Below are 24,975 nucleotides of genomic sequence, written 5' to 3'. Positions count from 1 at the left end.
GATAACACTTCTTTTCTTTGCAGCACTCTGCAAGAATGTAGCAAGACGCTTGTGTTTGTTCTTAAGTACTGTTTATGTCAAGTAGGAACATGACTGTAACTATTTGGACACTATTTTTAGTACACAAATCACAATAAAAATCCAAATGGGTTGATGTAACCTGTCCCGTTTTGCACCTGCCCGCACCGGGGATCGACACTTGACCTTCGTAATGGGAGGCGACGGCGCTGACCATGCGACTAAAATTCCGGACTGTCGGTCGCGTGTTCAGCGCAGCTCTTGAGGCAGACGGAGTGAGGTTTACCAACGTACACTCGTGCAGCCTCACAGGCTGGCATCCGTTACATTGATACACTCAACATTCACTTTATTAGGTACACCTGCACTATAATGTGATTTAAAAAATCTTGTATTTAATAACAATAACCACACTACATTGCTTGTGTTTAGCATCATAATTCTTGTCAAGTCTTCTATAAGACGGGCTACCTGATTTCGTGGCGTCGGCGTGATTACTGTACAGTAGTCCCTAGAAGCAAGCCATCTAGCGGTCGCTGTGCGCCACTACACTCAAACGTTCAAACTGGAATTTGGTGGTGTTTTGTCTCCCTCGACTGGAATATTAGCGCTGTTGCTGACATGTTGCGTTTACAGCCTCCTTCTCAATTAATATGTGTTTTCCGGTTTATTTTTTCGAATATGTTTGATTATTATCATTATTATTATTGTTATTATTATTAACATTGAATGCATGTTCATGATTATTTTGCACATAAACTTCTAATGTCAACTGACCTATTGGCTTGCGCGCTTTTGTCACTCTAGCGGCTGTCCCTTTAAGAAACTCGTGCGTTTAAATAAATGACTGCAGCAGCATTAATCTGATACCTGGCGTCTGCACAGCTGTTAGTTATTACCCATTTGGTCCGATATAATAAAATACGTCCATCTCGGAGCGTGAACATGCTTGTGATTAACTACAGGAGGTTTTTAGTTTCTTGCACTGCAGAGGAGGGTGTGCAGAGGTGGTGCTGACTTCCCCATGTGAGTGTCCCTTTACTCCCCCCCCTTCAATGCGGCAGATGTAAGATGCAGGTTGTTGGGGTGACAGAACACAAGGAAATGTTTTCTATTACAGCGTAGGACCATAGGGTGCATGTTTTGTTGATTTCTTTAATGTTTATTTACAGGAAAGATGGCTGCAATCGCGATGCACTGGTAAGTGGTGTGGTATTGTTTTGCAAGGTGATTTGACTCGGCGGAGTTTGTGTGCGATATGATGTTAGTACAAATATCCACGGTGAGGGGTCACTTTTCCATGCATGTTTTTTGCGAGGGTGTTTAATATATTTCAATTTGTTTGAATTGATTTGATGTTTTCAGTGTGTCACTCTGTGAGAGTAACATTTCATAACCGGTTAAGTTAACTTGCGCATCTTTCGACTGCAGTGTGTTGGCATTTTAGCCTTGTCATGACTTCAAATCCCATAATTCCACATCGACAGACACTTCCTGTTCAAAGAAAGTCAGCTGCGGTCATCCCGAGAGCAGCTATTTCTTTTAGAAGATGTACACCAAATCACAATGTTATATTTTGATATTATGAGTCCTGATAAGGGATTATATGTAATGTTATAAGATTTAGATGCTGAAATGACAACTTACTTCCGGAACAGCCAGCGAGTTGAATCGAGCAGTGTCATTGCTCTCTTGGCGTCGCCATACTATTGTGCAATTAAAGGAGGAAAGGAAAGGAGATTTCAAATATTAAATTTAAGTTGATTAGCAGATACGCGGTAAACAAACACGTCTACTACTGTACCGTAAATGACATTGCTTTAGCTTATGCACTGCGCGTGCGTACACTTCCGCCTACGCTAGCGAGACCATAATGACCTTTTTACTGTAAACCAAAGATTTATGTCAAGTGAAAACATACATTTGCTGAGTTTAGATTGCTAGTACCTCCTCTATTATAAGTATTTCCTCTATCCAAGCTATTACAAAGTAAATGTGTTCCATTGGTTCCTCCGGAGGCGATGTAGGACGATACGGAAGTTGCAGGCATTGAACTATCTCACTTCATCTCCACTCTCGAGCAGGCTAATTCATTTTTATTCTTAGAGCATTGCCTTTGAAGGAGGCGCTATTGTGGTGGAGGGGAGATACCATGACAGTCGCTATTGTTGTTACAACAACAAGTGTTTCCTGGAACATGACGTGAATTGTCAACTATTTCAGGTAGACCGTTATCGGTGCGCATTGGGACAGACACAAGTGAGTGTTAATGAGATAGCCGGATAACGCTGCGACTCAACATAATAACACCCGGTGGGGCACAGTGCGAAAAAAGCCTCTTAGCTCTGTCAGAGCTACAAACTGTTTCTCAGTATTCCAAAGCAGGCATGTCATAACGATTTAACAGTCAGGTTTTGATTGGGTTGTTGTTGTTGTGCCGCAGCCCGGATGGAGTATCCCTACGCGAAGACAACCAAAACATAGTCCCATGAGAGTGTCTCTGAGACACTTGGGAACAACAACAGCGAGATGGCCAGCTGTCCAACCCCGTGGTAAATAAACTCGCATTTAATGTCATGAAATATGCGAATGTTACAGGAGCAGCATGTTATGTGTGCCACTGTCTGCTCCGGTTCATCAGGACTAAAGCAGCCAGTGCAAGTGAATGTGAGAAATTAACCTGTTGGTATGTTGTTAGTATGTAATAAAAGTCCTGTCTAGTTTATTATGAGCTTTCAGCTGTTCCTCTGCTGGCTGCCACACCCACACAGGCTCTACTGCACAACACTGGGCTGCGTGTGGACCAGTAGCCAGTGCTGCTGAATAGGCAAAAATATTACAATTTTTTTTATTTTCACGTGATGGCAGACTATTATGGATTTGTCTCTGGGTCATCAATTTGCTCATCAGCAAATGTGGTCGTCATCTGTTATGTTGATAACACACGTATGCAAAGACAGGAGAAACATTCTAATTACAACCACACTTATTGGTCCAGAGTAAATGAACTTTCATGTGTAACGGATGCCAGCCAGGCTGGCTCTGCGAACCTACGATGGTAAAACCTCATCCCAAAGGATGCTGGTTGAAGCCCATGGCGGTGCGCGGGGCTGGCTGAACTAAGCAGGTTTCACATGTGACATCCCGTGTGTTCCTGGGAAGGCAGAATGATGATGCACACATGTTCATTCTTGAAATCAGTGTTTTTAAAGTCTGGCACGTACTGTGGCCTCCCCCGCTCCCTGAATTTTATGGAACATACTTTGTGACGTTTTCTGTTCACCCCAGACTCTGTTTACACTCGCACTACAGGAACTTAAAATCACTTCATTTTTCCTGTCAATATAATTGAAGGGTTTTTTATTCATTTTTCTCAAGCTGCTGAACGTCCCCTGAAGTCTTCTACCTCACACTTTGAAAACTTTTAGCTGGACTTAAACCAGTCCAATGGCAGTAGACCATGAACAGCTGGACCTGGTGTGCTGTCCGTTCTTATGTTACTTCTTCATAACCTTAGCTTTGAATCAATACCGCCTCAAAGCAAGACGCGTCCTCCACCGCGTGAGCCTATTTGATCTTTTTGCTTTTGTCATGTTGTGTTAGGTTTCATTCTAAACTGGAAAAGACTACATGTCTTTGAGTGATGCAGACATCAATACCACTGAAAGTTGTGGCTTTAAATTGAAATGACTGAGTCAGAGTGCATGTGGGTGCATGATGTTGAATGTTGTGCTTAAACATTTAAAACACGTACCTCCATTTGCTGTCGTTTGTTCCTAAGGTTGCCACGGGTGACGGTTCGCCATGACTACCTTGGTCTGAGGTCCTACCAGGTCTCCCCTCTGACGTTGGTTGGCGACGTGAAGCTGTTACTCTATGAAGAGACAAACTTGCCCGTCGGAGAGCAGCGGCTTGCTCACAATGGCAAAGCGGTACATTTGACATCTTTGTGACTACTCCACTCAGACACCTCTTGGTTCCAGAGGATTCATTACCTCCACCAAGCACAAAAGGTCATGTTTGTTGTATTTGTAGCAAAGTTCCAAAAAGAACTGCAGAACCAGTTTCCCCAAGCATGGGCTAAGTAAGTACCGAGCTGATCGAGGAATTTAGTTTCACTTTTGGTTGGACAGTGACCCATCACCACCACCACATCGAGCAGATGGCGCTGTGGTGAATAAAAGTCTACTAATGTCAGTTCTGACAACTTTATGAGTGTAATATTTAGTATTAGCTGCAACGCTATGATGTTTCAAATCAAACGAATCGGACGCTTAGACGGCGACCTTTGAACTGACCTTTCTTGGACTTTTCTGCTGTGGAATGCATCATGTGATTGCCTCATTTGGCGTGCTGCTCAGCAATTTAGAAACATTTTCCGAGTGAAGAACTGGTCTCACTATGGAGGTACATTAATGCCTGCAGCAGAAAACATCCTGGTCCTGTGCTGTGGTCCAGCTATCATCTAAACCTTTATCAGTGCTTTTATTGTTCAAGATGCGGCATAGCAAGTGCCACCTACTCTATATACTGTATTTTTGACTTACTGTTATTTTGCTATTAATCATGCAGCAGACAACAGATGAATCATTGTATGTGTTTTTGCATGCATGATGGTTCTCTCGGTGTGTTAGATAGACTTGGACCTGACCTCGTTTTTCGGGGCTCATATGACTGATGGGGCCAGGTGGCTGCTCGCCACTTTGCAGCTCCCCCCTATCTCATGCGCAAAAATTAGCCGCAGGCCACTCCTTCATACTACTATGGAGGAGGTCATGAACTTGTGCTTTTTCATAACATGTGACCGCAACGATGCAAGAACTGTATCAAAACTCCTGCCTTTCCAAAGTTAATATGATTGACACTGACAGAGAGGTATTCATTCAACAACACCTCGTTTTTTTAAAGTATTTTCTCCGGTCAGTGTCAGTGGATTCCAAATTTGAGTGTGCGTCCACAGAAATGTGTTGTTGGTTTTCTTTAATGACTTAATGTGATTTTTGGGGTTTACAGTACATTCCTGTCTGCTTGTCTGCTTGATAGAACTCGATATAGAGCAGCTTTCTCTCAAGACTTTGATTTGAGTCTTGATGCATTTTTATTCTTTGAATTTTGTGATATCTTGTGGTGAGTCACGTGTTTCCATCTGTTCCTTCTAGCTGGATGACAGCATGCAGGTTGGGGCCTTGGTGCCTACAGGAAGCCCTGAGGTATTTGTCACACTGGAGGGACGAGGCCTCAAAGGTGGAGGTAAGACGTGGAAAGTGGTTTGCAAAAGGTGGAGCTTACCCAGCTTGATTTACACACAGGGAGGTTTGGTCAGACGACGCCACCACTGGTTGAGTTTCTGAAGGATATCCTAAGAAGGTACCCAGAAGGTGGACAGATTCTGAAAGTAAGTGTCACGCTACGATTACATTAATAGATTGGAACCTGTATGTCGACAACCTGTCTGTGTGGACCAGCTCATCAAGTCCTGGTCTACCGTGTGTTTATTATTACAAAAAAGTGCCCGCTTACGCCAACATCGATGTGATGATGATGATGATGACATGATCTACTGCTTTTGTCTAAATAAAATTTGAGAGAAATGGGTGAATCTATGCTGATGTGTTGTAGCAGTGAACTTCCTTATTATCGCTAAGTAGCATGAAACAACATAACTACTGTCTACTTACACAGCATCAAAACACGCACACAGTTACTTCCTGTTCAGTGTAAAGTAAGCTTTAAAATCAAATCATGGCAGTATTAACCTGGATTCTTCAACAGTAACTAACAAAATGCAGCCATTTATTCATTTGTTAAGATTGCCACTGGAATAAAGATTTGTGCACGTACAAAAGCTTTATTGTCATTCTAGTCAAGACATACAACAAAATGAGATAACTGTATGAAATATCATATGGAAGCAGAAGAATCCAAGTAAAAAAAAAAGCACAAATGGAGGAAAACGATGTCAGCAAACTGCAGTATGTATAAAAATTAGGCCTGTCTAATGATAAAAAAAGTAATGAAATTAATCACAGTTTTCAAATGAATTAATAATTAATCATGATTGATAATAATAAATAATAGTGATTAATCACCATTTGACACGTGTGCTAATGTACGTATTTTATGAACAGAAAGATAAATGACAGGACATGAAATGTATGTGTTAACAGCTATCAAATGGGCAGGTCAGTTCGGACCTCTGAATGTAAACTTTGTACCGTACTAGGAGCTGATTCAAAACGCAGAGGATGCTGGAGCTACAGAAGTGAAGTTCATGTACGATGAGACAGAGCATGGAGTGGAGTCACTGTGGTCGCCTGACATGGCTCAGCATCAAGGTCAGTTCTACGCCTGTACGGTTGGAAACGTGTTCAACACGTTTTGTTTACCTGTTTTGTGCTGTTAAGTATCATTGAGCATCTGCTGTCTAGCTGAGCCTCTGTTTTTACCATATCTGTGACGGCCTAAAAAAAGAAATAATCCAGAATTTGACCTCACGCAAGATGACAGTCCCTACCTCTTGAGTTTTTATGCAACATTAGATTTTATTTTTCCCCAAAGTGTGGTCATTTTTTTTTATTATGCTAAGTGAGTGACATATTGGCTTGCAGGTGCAGCGCTGTATGTCTACAATGATGCTGTGTTCACTGCGGAGGACTGGAACGGGATACAGGAGATAGCCAGAAGCAGGAAGAGGGATGATCCCCTGAAAGTTGGACGATTTGGGATTGGCTTCAACTCTGTGTATCATATTTCAGGTAGTTGTCTTGATGCACAGCAACTGCTATGGTATGTAACATTTCTATATATTTATGTTGTTCCTGCCTTTTTGCTCAGACGTTCCCAGCATATTCAGTGGAGACCAGATCGCCATCCTGGACCCTCACCAGACGCTGTTTGGAGTCAACGAGTCAGGACAGTGTTGGAACTTACAGACAGACATCAAGGAGATCACAGAACTGTCTGACCAGTTCGCACCCTATACCGGAATGTTTGGGAGCTCTGCGCAAACCATAAAGGATGGCAGCTTTCTTGGAACGCTATTCCGCTTCCCGCTCCGCACCAAACCCTCCCAGCTGAGTGGCAACCTTTACAACAAAGAAAAGGTTTTGGAACTTTTTGAGTCGTTCAAAGCCGACGCAGACACAGTGTTACTCTTCCTGAAGAGCATTCAGAGGATCTCTCTGCATGTGCGTGAGTCGGACGGTACAGAGCGTATGTTGTTTCAGGTTACAGCGAGCGAAAACACTGATCAGCTTGAAAGAACAAACTCGCTGAAGACCCTGGGTCAGGCAGTTGACAACTACAGCAACCGTGTTCCGAGCGCCAGCATCACTTGTGTCACTTATCAGCTTAACATTGAGACTCGAGATGAAACCAAGAAAGAGACTCAGAGGGTGAAGTGGCTCGTGTGTAATGGAGTTGGTGGCAGAGGAATGTGTGCTGAGTTGGACTCTCTTGCAGATGACTTAAAGTTCATGCCTTCAATAGGTATAGCTCTGCCTCTATTTCTGTTGGACAAAGAAGACGAGGAGGCCACCTCTGATTTCTCAGGACGAGCCTTTTGCTTTCTTCCTCTTCCCCCCGGTGAGGAGAGCGAGACGGGGCTTTCAGTACACGTCAGTGGCTTCTTTGGACTCACAGATAACCGCAGGAGTATCAAGTGGCGGGATGTGGACCAGTGGAGGGATCCAGCTGCCTTGTGGAATGAGCTACTTATAGTCACCATCATCCCCAGGGCTTACTTCATTCTCATCACAGAGGTTATCAAAAGGGCACAGACGAAAAAGGACCAAGACTTTCCATTATCTCCAAGAAGGACCTATGCAGCTTGGCCAGACCCAAACCGGGTCAAATCCAGGTGGAAACCCATCCTACAGCCTCTGTTTCATGACTTGCTTAAGCGTGACGTCATCTATTCCCTCAGTGAAAGCTGGGTCAGCGTGGACCAGGCAGTGTTCTCAGAGCTCAGCACGGACAAAGACATTTCAGAGACCGTCATTATCTACCTCCAAAGCTCAGGGATGCAGGTAGCACAGGTGCCTGCCGCCGTGGATGCAGTACTGGTATCTCACGCAACTGCTGAGTCCACAGAAGTCAGGAAAGTTACTCCGCCTTTGTTGCGGCACGTTGTCAGGAAGTCCAAACATAAAGGGCCCTCAGAGGAGAAGCTGCTGCTATTGGAGTTTGCGCTTAGTGACGCCAATTACAGCGACCTGATAGGACTGGAGCTACTACCACTGCAAGATGGAACATTTACCACTTTTTCATCCCCTGTCACCGATAAGGATTCGGTTTACATTACATCCGACGAGTATCCCAGGTAAAGTACAAGTGTGCACTACACTTAAGCCTTGAATATTATTACTATAATGGATACTTAAGGTGATACAATGTAATTACGCTCTGTCATCAGATCCCTGTACCCAGGACTTGAGGGTCGGTTCATACTGGAAAGTATTAAACCTTCAGTAATGGATCGACTGAAGGATGCAGCCAAAAGCAGAGGTAATGTAATATGATGCACATTTTCTTCATATAAATGTTGTGTGTACTATTGTTTTTGTATTTCATATTATTGAAAGTGATTTAGTGGAATTAATTCCACACTTCCAAATTTGTCACTACAGTTCAGCGGTATCTTTGGGGGTGCTCAGGTAGGTATTTTAGCAGTGGCAAACACTAACCCAAACTAACAAATAACTGGAAAGGATCGCTAACTGCACTTTGACATCTAACAAATCAAAAAGGCCTGTGTCTGAATGCTTTCTTGTACGTTGTCATTGTCAAAAGAAAACACAAACACTTTTCTGCTTTGCATTGACAGTATGTTGCATTTTAGTTGATGCATTATTGACAACAACTGGATAGTTTGGATTGTCTGAAGTCTAGTTGACGCGTTAATAATAGGCATAAAATTACAAATTGTCTTTGTCGTTTGAACAGGAAGACCCTGTACTCAGCTACAAATGTTGAACCCCGATCGCTCAGCCCGTCTCATCAAGGAGATCCTATCAACAGCTTGGCCAAACAGAGACCTCATTACCCAATGGGAACCTGGAAACTGTGAGCTGAAGCATCCAACAATTTCTTGGCTCAAGATGATTTGGAAGCATCTTTATATACATTTTGCCGATGACCTAAGTACCTTTGACGACATGCCTTTGATTCCATTTGTGCCACTGGAGGAGAGCATGGAAATAGTTCCGCTTCTACGCCTCAAATCTCCATCCCCCATCGTTATTGTAAATGAAGAAGAAACACCGCTCTCTGAAGGCCTTCTTGAAGTTATGGAAAAGCTTGGTGCAGTGGTGATGAAAAAGCAGGATTCATGCTTGCAACATCCTCAGCTCAAAAATTACATCCGTCCCTGCACTCCTGGAATGTTGCTGCAAATTATGGATAGAATGTCAACACAGCGTTTAGCCAGCCAAGTCTCATCTTTTTCTGTCAAAGAGAGGATTACACTCCGAAACTTCCTATCAGGATTGTCTGACGTTACAGAGAAGGAAAAGCATACCCTGCTTGAGCTATCCATCTTTGAGAAAATTGGGACCTGTAGCGAAGGCACAGCAGTGTTTACATCACTCAGAGGGGCTAGAGCTTTGCATCACAGAGCCAAGTACCCACCAGAGGTAAAAATATCTCTGTGCCTGGTGGGCTCCCGTGATGAGGAATCCATTCGCCTCATCAAGAAACTAAAAGTTGAACAAGTGAAAACAACTGAGTGTCTGAGAATGATCATCCAGGACATCGAGAGTGGATTCTACACAACAGAGGAGATAACCAAAATCATGCTTTGGGCCCTTCAACATTTGGCATTCCTGAAGAATGAAAATACTTGCGTTATCGGATGGCTTTCAGCCCTTAAATTTATCCAAATGCCTTGGGGGAAGTTGCTGAAAGCGTCAGAACTTTTTGATCCAGATCTAGAGATCCTACAGAATTTGTTCTATCGGGAAGAGGAAACCAGGTTTCCTACAAGTACATTTACCTCATCCCCTGATATTCTCCATTCATTGAGACAGCTGGGATTAAGAAATGAAGTACAACTCAGCGAGAAAGATGTTCTTCGAGTAGCAAAGAAAATCGAGGATTTACAAAGCAACCCAGAGCCCGAGTGGGCATTCATAATAAAAAAGTCAAAAACACTTCTGCAGATCCTCAATAAACAAACCAAGCTTGTGAAATCAACAGATGCTCAGACATCTTTACGGAAACTCAAATGGGTACCTGTCTGCAAAGAAAGGCCTCCTAGCTATCCTAAATCCCTTGCATGGATTGGCGATACTCTTAATATCTGCTCTCTGTCGCAGATGTGCGACATATCTCATGCGGTTCTGGTGGGATCTTCAGTAGCCCTGGTTGAACACACATCTGCTGGTATGAAGAAAGCACTGAAAATAACTGTGGAGCCACAAGTGGATCAGGTCTTGCAGCACCTGAAAGCTGTGAATGACTGGCACAAATCTCAAGCCTTCACCACAGAGGATTGGTATCAGTTCCAGCAGATCCTATTTGAAATATATGGCTTCATGCAAGCTCATCTCGAGGATGCCAGAGAAGCAATGGCATCACTGCCTTTTGATTGGGTGTGGACAGGGAAAACGTTTTCGTCTCCTGGCCAAACTGTGATAAAACCCCTTCCCAATTTAGACCTGCAGCCTTATCTGTACTCCCTTCCCAAAACAATGAGGAAGTTTCACAAGCTTTTCAAGTTCTGCGGCTCACTTGAAGAAGTTTGCTCAAGCCATGTGCTCAACGTCATCAGTACCATCCAGCAAAGAAGTCAAGGGGAGATCACCAAGGAGGAAAGCAAACATAACGTCTTGCTTTTGATCAACATCCTGAGGTGGCTTTACAACAATCAGATACAAGTTGAGACCAACATGCATGTGCCTATTCTTTGTTACAAGGATCCAAGCAAATTAGCAATGAGGCCCATTCATGAATGCACTTACTGTGACATCAAAGTGGACGATTTGAATGACTTACTTGATGATGCATCAGAGCCAATCATATTAATCCACGACGACATCCCCATGAAAACGGCAGAGTGGCTTAAAGTGCCATGTTTGAGCACAAGGCTGATCAACCCAGAGAATCTTGGCTTTGAACAGTCAGGCCAACGTGAACCCCTGACTGTTCGAATAAAGAACATCTTGGAGGAATACCCGTCCGTAGCAGACATTTTTAAAGAGCTTCTGCAGAATGCAGATGATGCAAGTGCAACAGAGTGTAGTTTCCTGATTGATATGAGGAAAAACACTGACACCCGAGAGAATCTCCTCGACCCTGGCATGATAGTGTGCCACGGGCCTTCTTTATGGTCTTTCAACAACTCACTATTCACAGACAAAGACTTTTTGAACATCACTAGGTTAGGTGGATCAGTGAAGAGATGTGAGGCAGACAAAGTTGGCAAGTTTGGATTGGGCTTTAACTCAGTTTATCACATCACAGACATCCCCATTATATTGAGCAGAGAGTTCATGATCATGTTTGATCCAAATATCAATCACATCAGCAAGCACATCAGAGACAGATCTAATCCAGGGATCAAAATCAACTGGAGCAAACAGCAGAGGCGCTTAAGAAAATTCCCAAACCAGTTCAAACCGTTCATTAGCGTCTTCAATTGTCAGCTTCCTCTTGCCCAGGATTTACCATACAAATACAATGGAACATTGTTCAGGCTGCCCTTCCGAACTGAGCAGGAGGCCTCAGTAAGTGAAATTAGTAGCTTGTACTACAACACCACGGATATCTACTCCCTTGTTGATGAGTTCAGCATATGTGGTCATCGGTTCATTCTCTTCACTCAGCATGTAGGAAGTATGGTACTAAAACACCTAAAATTCGAAGAACCAAATCCTGCTGGAGCTCAAGATGTTGTCACCATTAACAAAAGTGTGTGGTCATCCAAGGCCTCTTATGGACCCTTGAGTATCCTAAAATCTGCAGCCAAGGTCATGAAGAAGGTAGCAAGCACCAACAAGGTGCCCTCTGATATTCCCAAATCTGGCTGCATTATTCGTGTTACAGTGGAGGAGTTCCATAATGTCTTCAAGCGCATTGTTGATCTTCACTCCCCATTGTTCAGAGGTACTGAGGAAGATCCAAACCAGTACTTTGAAATGGCCGCAAAAGGGGTTCAGACAAGAAGGTTAACAGATGAAATGCCCCAGAAGGCAGTGGAGGTCACCAACTGGCTCATATGCTCGTGCATGGATGGAACTGAAGCACTCAAATTTTCCCTCAACGACACGGGAAAAAGGCTTGGACTTGTACCATGCGGTGGAGTGGCTGTTCTTCTTACAGAAGAGGAAAACCGGAAATGGACAGTTAAGTCAAACGCCACTTCGATTGGAGAGGTGTTCTGCTACCTACCTCTCAGAATAAAAACAGGCCTACCAGTCCACATAAACGGCTGCTTTGCTGTGACTTCCAACCGCAAAGAGATCTGGAAGACTGACACCAAAGGGAGATGGAATTCTGTGTTCATGAGACACGTTATTGTTCAGGCTTATCTCGCAGCACTGACAATGCTTCGTCTCATGGCTGAATGTGGAGAACTCCTTGACTACAACTATTATGCGGCATGGCCTGATCCAAGTCAAGTGCATGATGACTTCACATTAGTCAGTCAAGGGGTCTACCAAGAAATAGCCAAAGGAGGTGATGGGGAGCAGGCAAAGTTTTTCTCTGATGGCGAAACCTGGGTATCAATCAAATATGTCCGATTTCTCGATGATGCCTTACTGTGTAAGCCAGTCATTGGTCCCGCTTCTTTCCAGATTTTTTTGAGATATCTGAAAAAGAGTGGCTCACAAAACCTTTGTGCTGTTGAACTTCCTGACTGGGTGAAGGAGGGATTTGAAGATGCTGGGTGTAAGATAACTTTGATGGAAAACACCCTGACAGAGAGGCAGTTCTTTGCAGATGTCTTTTTCCCTCATATTGAGGAAATTGACAAAGAGCTTCGAGATCCCTTAATGCAGTATGTCTTGAATGATAAAATGGAACAATTTGCATCCATTCTCAGAGTAAGTCCTTGCATCCCTTGCTCTGGTCCCAATGAAGAACTGGTTTTACCCTCCAGACTGATTCACCCGGAAGGCAGAGTTGCCAAACTGTTCAACAGTGAGGATGGAAGATTTCCTGAGGGAAGCACTAAAGACTACCTAAATCCTGTGTGCTTAGTCAAGCTTGTGCAGTTGGGCATGGTGAAGGATGATCTGTCATGGGAAGATCTTATTGAACGCACTGAATCAGTTGCTGCTTTGAATGAAAGTGATCACACAGCCGCATGCTTTCGCAGCAGTGTATTGCTCAGCCTTATTGATGAGAAACTGAAAATGAGAGACCTAGGAGCACCTGAGCTAAGAGAGAAACTACAGGACATCAAATTCCTCCCGTTTCTAACAAGACCTGCAGGATTTTCACTGCCATGGCATGGGAATAACTTCCCCCCAACGACAATGCTCTCTGCAAGAGAGCTCTTCACAACCGAACATCAGGACATTGTGTGTCTGATGAAGACCTTGCTGAATGAGAACTCCCCGTCTTTTAAAGGTTGTGGTCCAATGTCATTGGCTGTGAAAGATTGTCTCGGTCTGATAAAGAAGCCCTCAGTTGAGCTCGTGATCAGTCAACTCAAGAAGCTATCTCAGTCATTCGATGGTGTAACACTGTATCAAGAAAACATAACAAATGCCTGTTACAAGCACCTACATGAGGAGATGCTTCAGAGCAAAAATGCAAAAGAGCAAACCACTGTGGAATTGAAAACATTTAACTCCATTTTGGTAGAGAACACATATGTGAATCCTTCCAAAGTTGCATTCCACCTGAATTTTGATGCTGCTCCACACCTTTATCAGCTCCCTAACAAATACAGAAACAGCTGTCGGGAGCTCTTTGAGAATGTTGGAGTTCAGCCCAGTTTCACAGTCGATGACTTCTCAGCAGTTCTTGAAGTTATGAAGCAAGAATGTGGGCGAAGGGCTCTCACAGAAGAGAACTTTCAGCTGTGCCGCAGAATTATAAGTGAAGGGATATGGAGTTTGATACGAGATAAAACGCAAGAATTCTGTCAAGCAAATTATGGTGCCATTCTTCTACCAGACTCCAATCTGACACTGCAGCCATCAAAGTCTCTGTGCTACAACGACTGTCCTTGGATCAAAGTCAGGGACAGCTCTGTCAAGTACTGCCACGGGGATATTCCAAGAGAGGTTGCTGTGAAACTAGGAGCGATCCCTAAACGTCACAAAGCCTTGGAGAGGTACGCATCAAATGTGTGTTTCACTGCACCTGGAAGTGAGTTTGGCCAAAAGGAAAAGCTTACAAGTAGAATCAAAAGCATTCTGGACGCATATCCGTCTGAGAAAGAGATGCTGAAAGAGTTGCTTCAAAATGCAGATGATGCCAAAGCTACTGAAATCTTCTTTGTCTTTGACCCCAGAACACACCCCACTGACAGAATCTTTGATGATAAGTGGATTCCAATGCAGGGCCCTGCACTTTGCGTGTATAACAACCAGCCTTTCACTGAGGATGATATCAGAGGTATTCAAAACCTTGGAAGAGGAACAAAAGAGGCAAATCCAGGAAAGACGGGTCAGTATGGCATTGGATTCAACTCTGTCTACCACATCACCGACTGCCCCTCGTTCATATCAAACAATGATATTTTGTGCATCTTTGATCCGCACGCACAATATGCACCAGGGGCAACATCTATGAGTCCCGGAAGGATGTTCAGAGATTTGGACTCTGACTTCCGATCTCAGTTTTCAGATGTTCTTAATCTGTATTTGGGAGCTCATTTCAAATTGGAACGCAGTACAATGTTCAGATTCCCCATCCGTTCTACAGATATGGCAAAGACGTCAGAAATCAGCTCCATCCCAGCTTCGGACAGAATGGTGCAAAACCTCCTGGAAAAGCTAAAAAATGACGGCGCAGAGCTGCTCATGTTCCTGAACCACATGGAGAAAATATCCATTTGTGAAGTAAACAATGCAACAGGAGAACTAAAAGTGCTTTACTCCGTAACAGCTAAAATAACAGATTCTGATCGCTTAAAACGCAAACAGTTTCATGCCTCCGTCGTTGATAGTGTGACCAAAAAGAAGCATCTCGCAGCTATTCCAGTTCAACAGATCACCTACACTTTAGACATAGAGGACACAGAAGGCAACTTGACCACATGGATGATCTGCAATCGTTCCGGCTTCCCAAACATGGAACTTGTCTCCAAAAGTGTCATCTCAGCGCACAAGAACGAGGACATTACACTATTTCCACGTGGAGGGGTGGCAGCATGTGTTAGCCACAACTACAGAAAACCCCACAGAGCTTTTTGCTTTCTGCCACTGTCACTCGAAACCGGCCTCCCTTTTCACGTCAACGGGCATTTCGCCCTAGACTCTGCCCGAAGAAACCTGTGGAGAGATGATAACGGAGTTGGTGTGAGGAGTGACTGGAACAATAATTTGATGATGTCGCTGATAGCACCTGCTTGTGTGGAGCTGCTCACTCAGATAAAGAGGCGCTGCTTCCCAGGTCCTGATCCAACCGTGACAGTACTGCAAGGAACTCCTCTTCATACCGCAAAGGACATCTTGAAGAAGTTTTTGTTTTTCTTCCCAGTGAACAGGATTGATATCCAGCCAGATTGGTACTGCCTGGTCAAAGCAGTGTACAGCTGTATCCATACTGACCTGAAGCGCCTTCTGCCTGTAGTCAGAGCACCACAGATGGACAACTCTGACATGCACTCAGTCATTTACATCTCATGGGCTAATACATCCGCTGCTATCAAGGGCAGAGCATTTTTTGACAATCTGCTACAAGATGAACTCCAGAATCTGAAAAACACAGAGTACAATATCACGTCCAGAAAGTCTGTGGCTGAGAATGTTTACAGGCTGAAGACCTTGCTTCTGGATATAGGTTTCAACCTGGTTCACAGTTGCGATGAGACTGCCAATCTCTACTTATGTTTGGAGGATGCAGGGATACCAGTGAGTTATGTAACACCGGCGGAGGTCCGCAACTTTCTTCACACTTTCTCATCACCGGACACATCTTGCCATGTTGGAAAGCTTCCTTGTCGTCTCCAACAATCCATCTACAAACATCTTCATAACCTGAAGCTTGTTGTTGACTACTGCTTCAAGGATATTAAGGAGGATGAAGCCATACTTGAAGGCTTGCCTGTGTTGCTAACAATGGACAACATCCTTCAGGTGTTTGACACCCAGAGACAAAAGTTTCTAACACCCCATCATGAGCTGATCCCATCCAGAAAAGAAATGTTCATGAATACAATGTATCTCAAGTACAGCGGCATCCTGTTTGAGGCAGAACTAGCAAAACTCTTTGACATCAGCAGCTTTGGTGACCTACTAGGATCCGTTCTTCCAAGAGAGTATCGAACAAAGAGTCCTGTTAAGTGGAGAGACACGTTCGGAAGCGAATCTTGGCTTAAGAATGTGTGGATCTTCATCAGTGAAAATGTCGCATTCAAGGACGATCAACTGGATGTCAAACCAAGTTTTGACAATGTGCTTGACATCCTGAAAGAATGGGCCTTGCTACCTGGCATTAAATTTATGGTGAGAGAAAAGCTAGTTGTCCCTGAATATGACATGCTTCTACCACTGAGTTTACTGAGCATTGCCATATTTCCCCATGGCCAAAATGACAAAATCTTCCACACCCTTATGAAAGCAGGGTGCATCCAACTTGCTGTGAACAAAATCAGCGTAAAGGAAAACCCAATCCTGCCTTTTCTGTCCCATCATACCGCAAACATTGAAAATCCATCAAGTGTTCTGAAAGCTCTTGAGTACATGATACAGACGTCTGCATTCAAGGCAACAAGCCTCACTGATAAGGACTTTGAGGCTCTTTTGTTGTATTTCACCTGCAACCTGGCCAGCCTCACACAGCAGCATGCACACAGCCTTAAGCTCCTGCCATGCTTTAAATCTGTTAGTGGGAGATACATCAGCATTTCAAGTTATGGGTCCACTTACGTGCTTACGAAGAACATCCCCACTGCTGACATTGACAAATGGACTCACACGGCCTCTTTTGCCGTTCTTTCTGACAGCCCACAGTTGAAAGAGCTGTACATGTTCCTCGGCTGCGTGCCAATTGATGACATTGAAATCTATCTTCATCACTTACTGCCAAAGTTTGAAAGTCTTTCCTACCATGCCAAAGCTGAGCATATTGTCTATTTGAAGGAGAGACTGTTGTCAATGGAAGAGTCATGCGAGATGAGGGATCTTCTATATGAGAAATTAGAAGGGCTGACGTTTATCTATGACTATTCCAACAGACTAAGGCCAGCCAAGTTTTTCTATGACGAAACAGTGAAGGTGTTTGAAGTCATGCTGCCTACAAAGTCGTTCATTCCAAGTGATTTCTTCAGGAAGGTGGAGCAAGTGTCAAAACCCAAAAACGGAACATTGTCGCTCTCCTCATGGATAGGCTTTCTGAGAAAAATTGGCCTCAAGCACGAAGTGTCACAGCAGCAGATTCTTCAGTTTGCAAAAGAGGTCAGCATCAAGTCACAAACAGAAAGCTGGACCAAAGACAAAGTGCAGAACATCATTGATGTCCTCTTAAATCATATTTTCAACGACAGAATGGACCTCTTTCAAGGCTCTTTTCTCAAAGAGCTCTCAATGATACCCTTTCTGTGCCCTGAAAGAGCCCCCAAAGAACTGCTCAAGCTTCATTCACAGTATCAAGAGATGAGTGGAACACTTCCCTTGATTCGTTTCTGTGGCTCTCAAGTAAACCCCAAATTCAAGCAAACAGATATAATTCACTTACTCTGGACATCTTGCCCAATCTTGCCTGAAAAAGCAACCCCTTCAAGCATAAAGGAGCAGGAGGAAAGCACGCTCACTGGACAAGAACAGCTGGATCAAGTGCTGAGCATATTAGGTGTGAACTTGGACCCACCGTTGGAAAAAGTCATTAGTAACTGCAAGAATGTCTGCAACATATCCAGTCCAGATGATGAAATGGTCAAAACCAGGAACAAAGTCCTGAGGTCCACCTACGAGTTCCTAAATGCGGATAAAAGAGATTTCCGCTATCAGCTTCGCGGTGTTGCTTTTGTCATGGTGGAGGATGGATGGAAGCTGCTGAAACCTGAAGAAGTCGTGATTAATTTGGACAATGAATCCGATTTCAAACCGTACTTGTACAAGTTGCCACTGGACCTCGGTACCTTCCATCAGTTGTTTAAACTTCTGGGGACAGAGGATGTTGTGTCAACCAAGCAGTATGTTGAGGTCCTGTGGCGAATTTACAGAAGTTCCGAAGGCAAGCCGCTTGATCCTAATGAGATGAGAACTGTAAAAAGGATAGTGTCCGGATTGTTCAAGTCTCTTCATAATGATCCAGTGGAAATGCGCAAAGATCTGGAGAGTCTCCGAGAGTTGACCTTTTATCTGCCAAGTCATGACGGCCGATTGGCCAAATCCAACAGTTTGGTGTACGATGACGCCCCACACTACAAGAGTAGAATTCAGGGTAACGTTGGTGTTCAGATGCTTGTAGACATGAGCCAGTGCTACCTGGGCAAAGATCATGCTTTCCATACCAAGCTGATCATGCTGCTTCCTCAGAATCTAAGGCCAAGACTACTCAGCAGCATCCTTGAAGAGCAGCTGGATGAAGACGCTCCGAAAATGTGCCAGTTCGGAGCGCTTTGTTCTCTCCAAGGCCGCCTCCAGCTGTTGCTGTCCTCCGAGCAGTTCATCACAGGATTGATTCGAATCATGAAACACGAGAATGACAATGCATTCCTTGTGAACGAGGATAAAGCCATACGCCTTTGCAAAGCCCTTTGTGAAGGACTGAAGGTATCTTGCTTTGAGAAACTCCAGACAACCTTAAGAGTAAAAGGATGTAGCCCCATCCCACACAGTTGCAGTGAAACACTCGCCTTCCTTAAGAGGTATGGAACAGCTGTCATCCACCTTTACATTCAGCATTCGGACAGCAAAGACATCAACTTCCTTTTAGCTCTGGCCATGACGCTGAAGTCCGCTACAGACAATTTGATCTCTGACACGTCTTATCTCATTGCTATGTTGGGCTGCAATGACATCTACAGAATCACAGAGAAGCTGGACAACCTAGGCGTGAAGTACGACTCCACGGAACCTTCCAAACTTGAGCTACCCCTTCCTGGAACGCCAATTCCTGCTGAGATACACCACACGCTCCTCATGGACCCATTGAATGTGTTCTACCCTGGAGAGTACGTGGGTTATCTTGTCGACTCTGAAGGAGGGGATATCTATGGGTCCTATCAGCCCACATACACATATGCAATTGTTGTTCAAGAGGTGGAGCGAGAAGAGGATGAAAATGCGACTTTCTTGGGAAAATGCTTCCAGATTGACATTGGTTACAGTGAATACAAAATAGTCAGCTCACTCGACTTGTACAAGTTCTCCAGACAAGACGAAAGCGCCAACGTGCGAGAGACCAGTGCACCGTCAACCCCTACAAGTCCAGACAGTCACTCTTCAGCCCAGCAGATGATGCCTCCTCTGTTTTCCAGCAGGGACAACCAGAGACCCCTCACACAAAAACAGTCTCCCAAAAAGATCAAGCTCAACGCTTTGCCTGAGATCTTAAAAGAAGTCACCTCAGTAGTGGAGCAGGCTTGGAAGCTTCCTGACACGGAGAGAAAGAAAATACTGCGGCGGTTGTATCTCAAGTGGCACCCGGACAAAAATGCTGAGAATCTGGACATTGCGACTGAGGTCTTCAAGCATTTGCAGAATGAGATCAATAGAATGGAAAAGCAGTCTTTGGCTGACCAGCAAAATACAGACCGAGCTCCCAGGAGACCCTACTCTACGTCGTCCTCTCGTTTCCAGTCAGAGAAGTTCTCCTTTCAAAGGTTCTATTCATCATGGAACCAGGAGGCGACCAGCCACAAGTCAGAGAGGCAACAGTTCAGGGAACCAAGCTACGCAGGTTCCTCACACACTCACCGCTTCTTTGTGCCCCCCTCTTTCAAGACAGTGGGAAACCCAGTGGAAGCCCGAAGATGGCTGAGGCAAGCCCGAGCCAACTACTCGGCCGCTCGCAACGACCTTCACAAAAACGCCAACGAGTGGGTCTGCTTCAAATGTTATCTGGCTACAAAGCTCGCCCTCATCGCTGCTGACTACGCCGTGAGAGGAAAGTCGGACAAGGATGTGAAGCCCACGGCCCTGGCACAGAAGGTGGAGGAGTACAATGTTCACTTGGCGGGACTTGCCAGTGACGTCCACATCCTGGAGGGTTACGGCGTGGACAGTCTGAGAACACGCTATCCTGATCTTCTGCCATTTCCACAGATCCCCAATGACAGATTCACGTCTGAGGTGGCCATGAGAGTTATGGAATGTACCGCCAGGATTATCATCAAGCTTGAAAATTTTGTTCAGCACAAAATATAACTTCTTACTCTGACACATGTGTGCAATATCCAGGTATCCAGCTGGCAGCTGATGGTACAGTCCTCGGAAGAAATTAGGACACCCCATGATGTTTGATCTTTGACATTTTTAATGCCCCCTACAGGTGGTGGCCAAAATGTTTTATTATACATACTGTACAAGCATACATGTGTAACGGATGCCAGCCTGTGAGGCTGTGCGAGTGTACGTTGGTAAACCTCACTCCATCTGCCTCAAAAGCTGCGCGCTGAACACGCGGCCGACAGTCTGGGCTTTTAGTCGCGTGGTCAGCGCCCTCGCCTCCCATTACGAAGATCCTGTGTTCGAGCCCCGGTGCGGGCAGGTGCGAAACAGGGCGGGTTGCACATGCAAAACAGATATCTTCATAATCACTACGGTAGATGAATGCTCAATGACGTATAGACAATGAATTCCTAAAAGGTTTTGCTTGATGACGGACATGTTTTTCAATCAATCTTGCTCAAATTTGACACACATGTGCTTGTCAGTCCCCTAAAGGTGTGTGCCAGATTCTCTGGTGATTTGACTAAACAGCCTAAAGTTACAGTGGGAGTTTTGTAGAGGCATTGAGATTTGTAAGAAATTTCTAATCAGTCTGACTTATCAAACTCACCTCAAATTCCAGTCGATAAGCCACATCCACTAAATTTAGAGAAACAAAGACATTTGTACATATATGAGCCACATTGTTGTAGATGATGCATGAGTCCACGTCATAAAATTGCATATTGGGGCGTGCACGAGTCCATGAGGACCAAGCAGCTCTTTATTTAACAGGACCCAATTATGAGATATGACCAAACTCAACGAGCTTGTCAACCCATTGGAATTTGCAGGTCTGACTCAGTGTCATCTGACAAAGAACACTAAACTGATCACACAGCAACTTAACACTCCTGAGAAATATATGAACATAGGAGTCAATAGCAATATGAGTTTAAAAGGGAAAAAAAACAACTCTTAAGGTTTTCCCATAATGCATTGTGTCTAAGCAATGCATTCATTGGAGGACAAGCAGCATTGAAAATGGAGCCCTGAGCCCATGCAATGCATTATGGGAAAACTTTAAAAGAGTTGTTTTTTTTTTTTCATTTTAAACTTGTATTGGCACATGTTTGTATATTTCTCAGGTACACCTTTGGATTGGTAAGTTGCAGTTTGATGAGTTGAATGTCATTTTTAAGATGACACAGTGAGTCAGGCTGTTATATTCTTACACTCTTGTATATAATGACCTGCTGTGATTTCCATGCTCGTTGTGAGTGCACTGATAGCTCGTGATTGGCTGCTGCCAAAGAAACAGCTACCGTTTCCTCACTGACTCGTGAGTGGCACTATTTACTACTATTTACTATTTACTACTACTATTTAAACAAATAGTAGTAGTTCTGAAGTAAAGGAGATGTTAGAATTTAGTCATAAATTAGCCGCACTGCTGTATAAGCTGCAGGGTTCAAAGTTTAAGAAACAAGTTGCGGATCACCTCCAGAATTTGCAGTCGGTGTTTATAACAGCGCCACCATATGGTGTATTTGTCAGAAAAAAAATTGAAGCGTTACACCAGGGGGTGTCCTGGTTTTTCTCCAACTGTACATCAGCGCTTGCGACTGGTCAGTACGTGAATGTGAAAACCAACCGTGTGCATATCCCGTACATACTAGCAATATGTTTGTTTACCAAAGTCCCTCACCTTGACTTCTTTTTTTTTAATGCTGCTTTTTACATCTTTTTTAATAAGACGTATATTTTCTTGCCACAAAATAGAGGAATGTCTGTAAAAGAAAAAGCGTGTCATTGTCAAATATTGCCATGCGTTGCCGCCTCTTTGCAAGTTTAGCTTTTTTATTGTTAGAAGTTGTAGATTTGATGCAATCTAGTGTTTTATTGTTTATGGATGGAGCACCTTTTTTATTGATTTTTTTTCATGACCATCACGCTATTGCACTTGATTGTTTCAGTATCGTCCAGCACTGTGAAATGAATGACTTGTGTTTCTTGTGTTTTTGGTTACATTTGGTTCATTTGAGTTGAATAGCCTGGTGACTGTCAGTCAACAGCAAGAGAGCAGGCACTAGCTAGCATTTGTTTACGTAGCATCTTACTGATTAAAGAGTAGCCCGTAGGATCAAATGAAACGTGCATGTGTTTGTACTGGAATCTAGTTTTTAGGTTTACTTTTTATTTGAATTCTTATGAGGCTGCTTGCAACGCAATGGCAGGAGTGGCGCCCGGGAGGTTCACGTGGCGGAGATCAGAAGACGTTTGGACCCCCCTGTTGTAAATGATTACATATTATCTCATTTCATTTTTAATTGTCTTTATCTTGTATTTTTTATTTGAGAATTGTATTTATTGGAGATTTACCTGCCAACAGTTTGCAGTTTTTTATGTTTAATTGTGAAAAACATTAAAGATGTTTACACAAAATCTAAGAAGTTTCATGTTTTGCCTTTTGTTCCTTTACTGTACCCAAAATGAAAGCAAGCATGACCTTAAAACCCAGGTATGTACCAGCATTTCATCTAATTTCATCACGTCGTGCTTGGGTAACGCGTGACAATGACTATGAAATGTTTTTAGACATTTTCAGTGAATAATTCTGGAATAAATATTTTGTATTTATTATAGTGACATACCGATATTAGTATATTTTTGTTTTGTTAGTTTTTAAAACCTTAATTATGAAATTAATTTTGAAATTAATTAAGGTTTAAAAAAAGCGAGGATAAGCGGCATAAAAGATGGATAGATAATTAATAAATATCAAATACTTTTCTTTTATAGTAAGTTTAACATAGTTTTTAATCTTTCTAATATTTTAATAATTTAATTTGAATACTTTAAAATATTTTTCTTTTATAATCATTTAAATTATATTTGAAAAAGATGTCATTTTTTCATTTAGTAAATGATGTTTTTTGTTTTAATAAATGTTTTCTGATATTTACAATAATGCCATGTCAATATATGTAGAATTTTGTCATGATTGTTTTTCAACATGAAAGTCATCCAAAAATATAAGAATTTAACTCTAATTTATCTTTACACTAATGACGTACCAATAACACCTGTATATTTTTGTTATGTTTTAGCCAAAGTCATTCAAAATTAGAATTGAATTTTTAATTGTATTTATTATATAAATATTATTTTATTTTGATAAATATGTGTATTTACAAATACAAATATTTCAGAATCCATGTTTTAATTAAAATGTTTATTATATTTACAAAAATGATATATACTGTATAATTCAATGAATTGTCTTAGTAACTTAAGAAATGTCTCTTTTTTAAAAGAGACATTTCTTAACTACAAAGAAATGATAGTGATTTGGCTATAGATGATAGTATAGCAGTATTATCAAATGTACTGTATTGTACATGTAGACCCCCGTGCGTTCACAAGAGGGCGCAAGAGAGCATAGAAAACTGAAAGCTATAAAATTGTCTTTTACAGCAAAGAATTCTTGAACAAATACCAAAGAACAAAAACACTGACAACCAAATACATCTATTCAACCAATCACTGTTATTCATATGAATTAAATGATATAGCTAAAGGTTACGAAGCCCCCGAGGGGACATGGAGAAAAAAAAATGTATGGGTTAAAAAAACCAAGAGTTTTTCAAAATCACGCAAAACTATGTGAAGTCGCAGGACACACTTCCAGTGTTAGCTTGCCCCCACATAGCGAAAATGGGGTGGAAGTGCATCATTTCATTGCCATCGTCAGGGTTGATGGGTTGAAAAAAAAGACAGAGTTTGTGAGATCCCACAAAACAAAACAAGATCTCGCAAAAGTGCTGCTGAGAGGTCCGCCCCGCCCCAAAGCAGTCACGAGCCGTCAGTGCACAGTCAGCTTCCACGGCACACTGAGAGCATAGTGAAGCTCTACGGATCCATGAATCACGCATGCGCGAGGGGCGATGCCACCGGAGCGGATCTCGCCCTGTTTCACAGAGCAGGATCTAAAATGTAAATGTTTCTTAATCTTCATGAAATGGCTGCTTATGACACTCAAGCATCTTTGGGACTCAGCCACTTAGCTGTCAGTGTGTCAGAACGAGTGGTGGAAGAATGCTGTGTGATAAATGAAACAAGTAGTCAAGGTGGCAGGCGCTGGTCGAGATGAAATACTACAATTGTTTTATTTTCATGAAGTGCTGGCCAATTTTAAATGAACAAACCAAAAATCAAGTTTATTTGTCATTCTAAAGGTGTTTTTACTCACTTTTTTGGTCTCTCCATGAGGTTCTGCTTTTTTCCTCCAGCATCTTTTACATCATATGCAAATTACAGTATATGCAAATTAGCTGATGACGTCAGGCAGCAACTTCTAGGACAGCCAATAGCTACTTTTCTTACTGAGGAGATGGCAACAGTGCCGCATATTTGTCATTCAGGCTTCAAGTTCCTGCAAACCCACCCATTTGTGCTTTTTGCT

General features: G+C 43.0%; 1 protein-coding gene across 9 annotated transcripts; it reads left to right on the top strand.

Moving 5' to 3' along the window:
• Positions 1-722: 722 nt before the first annotated feature.
• On the top strand, positions 723-22,903 carry sacs (sacsin molecular chaperone). 9 transcript variants are annotated; one of them, XM_054794448.1, is made up of 11 exons: positions 723-1,044; positions 2,462-2,570; positions 3,800-3,950; positions 5,178-5,268; positions 5,328-5,413; positions 6,242-6,353; positions 6,627-6,773; positions 6,853-8,338; positions 8,432-8,523; positions 8,646-8,672; positions 8,962-22,903. In XM_054794448.1, the coding sequence occupies exons 2-11, from the start codon at positions 2,548-2,550 to the stop codon at positions 20,505-20,507; spliced, it is 13,761 nt and encodes a 4,586-aa protein (XP_054650423.1). In that variant the 5' UTR covers positions 723-1,044; positions 2,462-2,547; the 3' UTR covers positions 20,508-22,903. The 9 variants fall into 9 exon arrangements, with proteins under 9 accessions (XP_054650423.1, XP_054650428.1, XP_054650429.1 ...); XM_054794450.1 differs by lacking the exon at positions 723-1,044 and adding an exon at positions 1,069-1,218; XM_054794452.1 differs by lacking the exon at positions 723-1,044 and adding an exon at positions 1,792-2,241.
• Positions 22,904-24,975: the final 2,072 nt, after the last annotated feature.

The sequence above is a fragment of the Dunckerocampus dactyliophorus genome, chromosome 12 (assembly GCF_027744805.1).
Source record: "Dunckerocampus dactyliophorus isolate RoL2022-P2 chromosome 12, RoL_Ddac_1.1, whole genome shotgun sequence".
NCBI classification, from domain to species: Eukaryota; Metazoa; Chordata; class Actinopteri; order Syngnathiformes; family Syngnathidae; genus Dunckerocampus; species Dunckerocampus dactyliophorus.
Note: the sequence above shows the minus strand (reverse complement) of the source record. Positions and strands in the feature narration are given on the sequence as shown.

What these genes read in the sequence shown, in the direction of transcription:
- sacs (XM_054794448.1), top strand. Translation starts at nt 2,548, where the DNA reads ATGGCCAGCTGTCCAACCCCGTG. An exon ending in GCCAGCTGTCCAACCCCGTG is followed by an intron (nt 2,571 to 3,799) that starts GTAAATAAACTC and finishes TTTGTTCCTAAG; the next exon opens with GTTGCCACGGGTGACGGTTC. An exon ending in ACGAGGCCTCAAAGGTGGAG is followed by an intron (nt 5,269 to 5,327) that starts GTAAGACGTGGA and finishes ATTTACACACAG; the next exon opens with GGAGGTTTGGTCAGACGACG.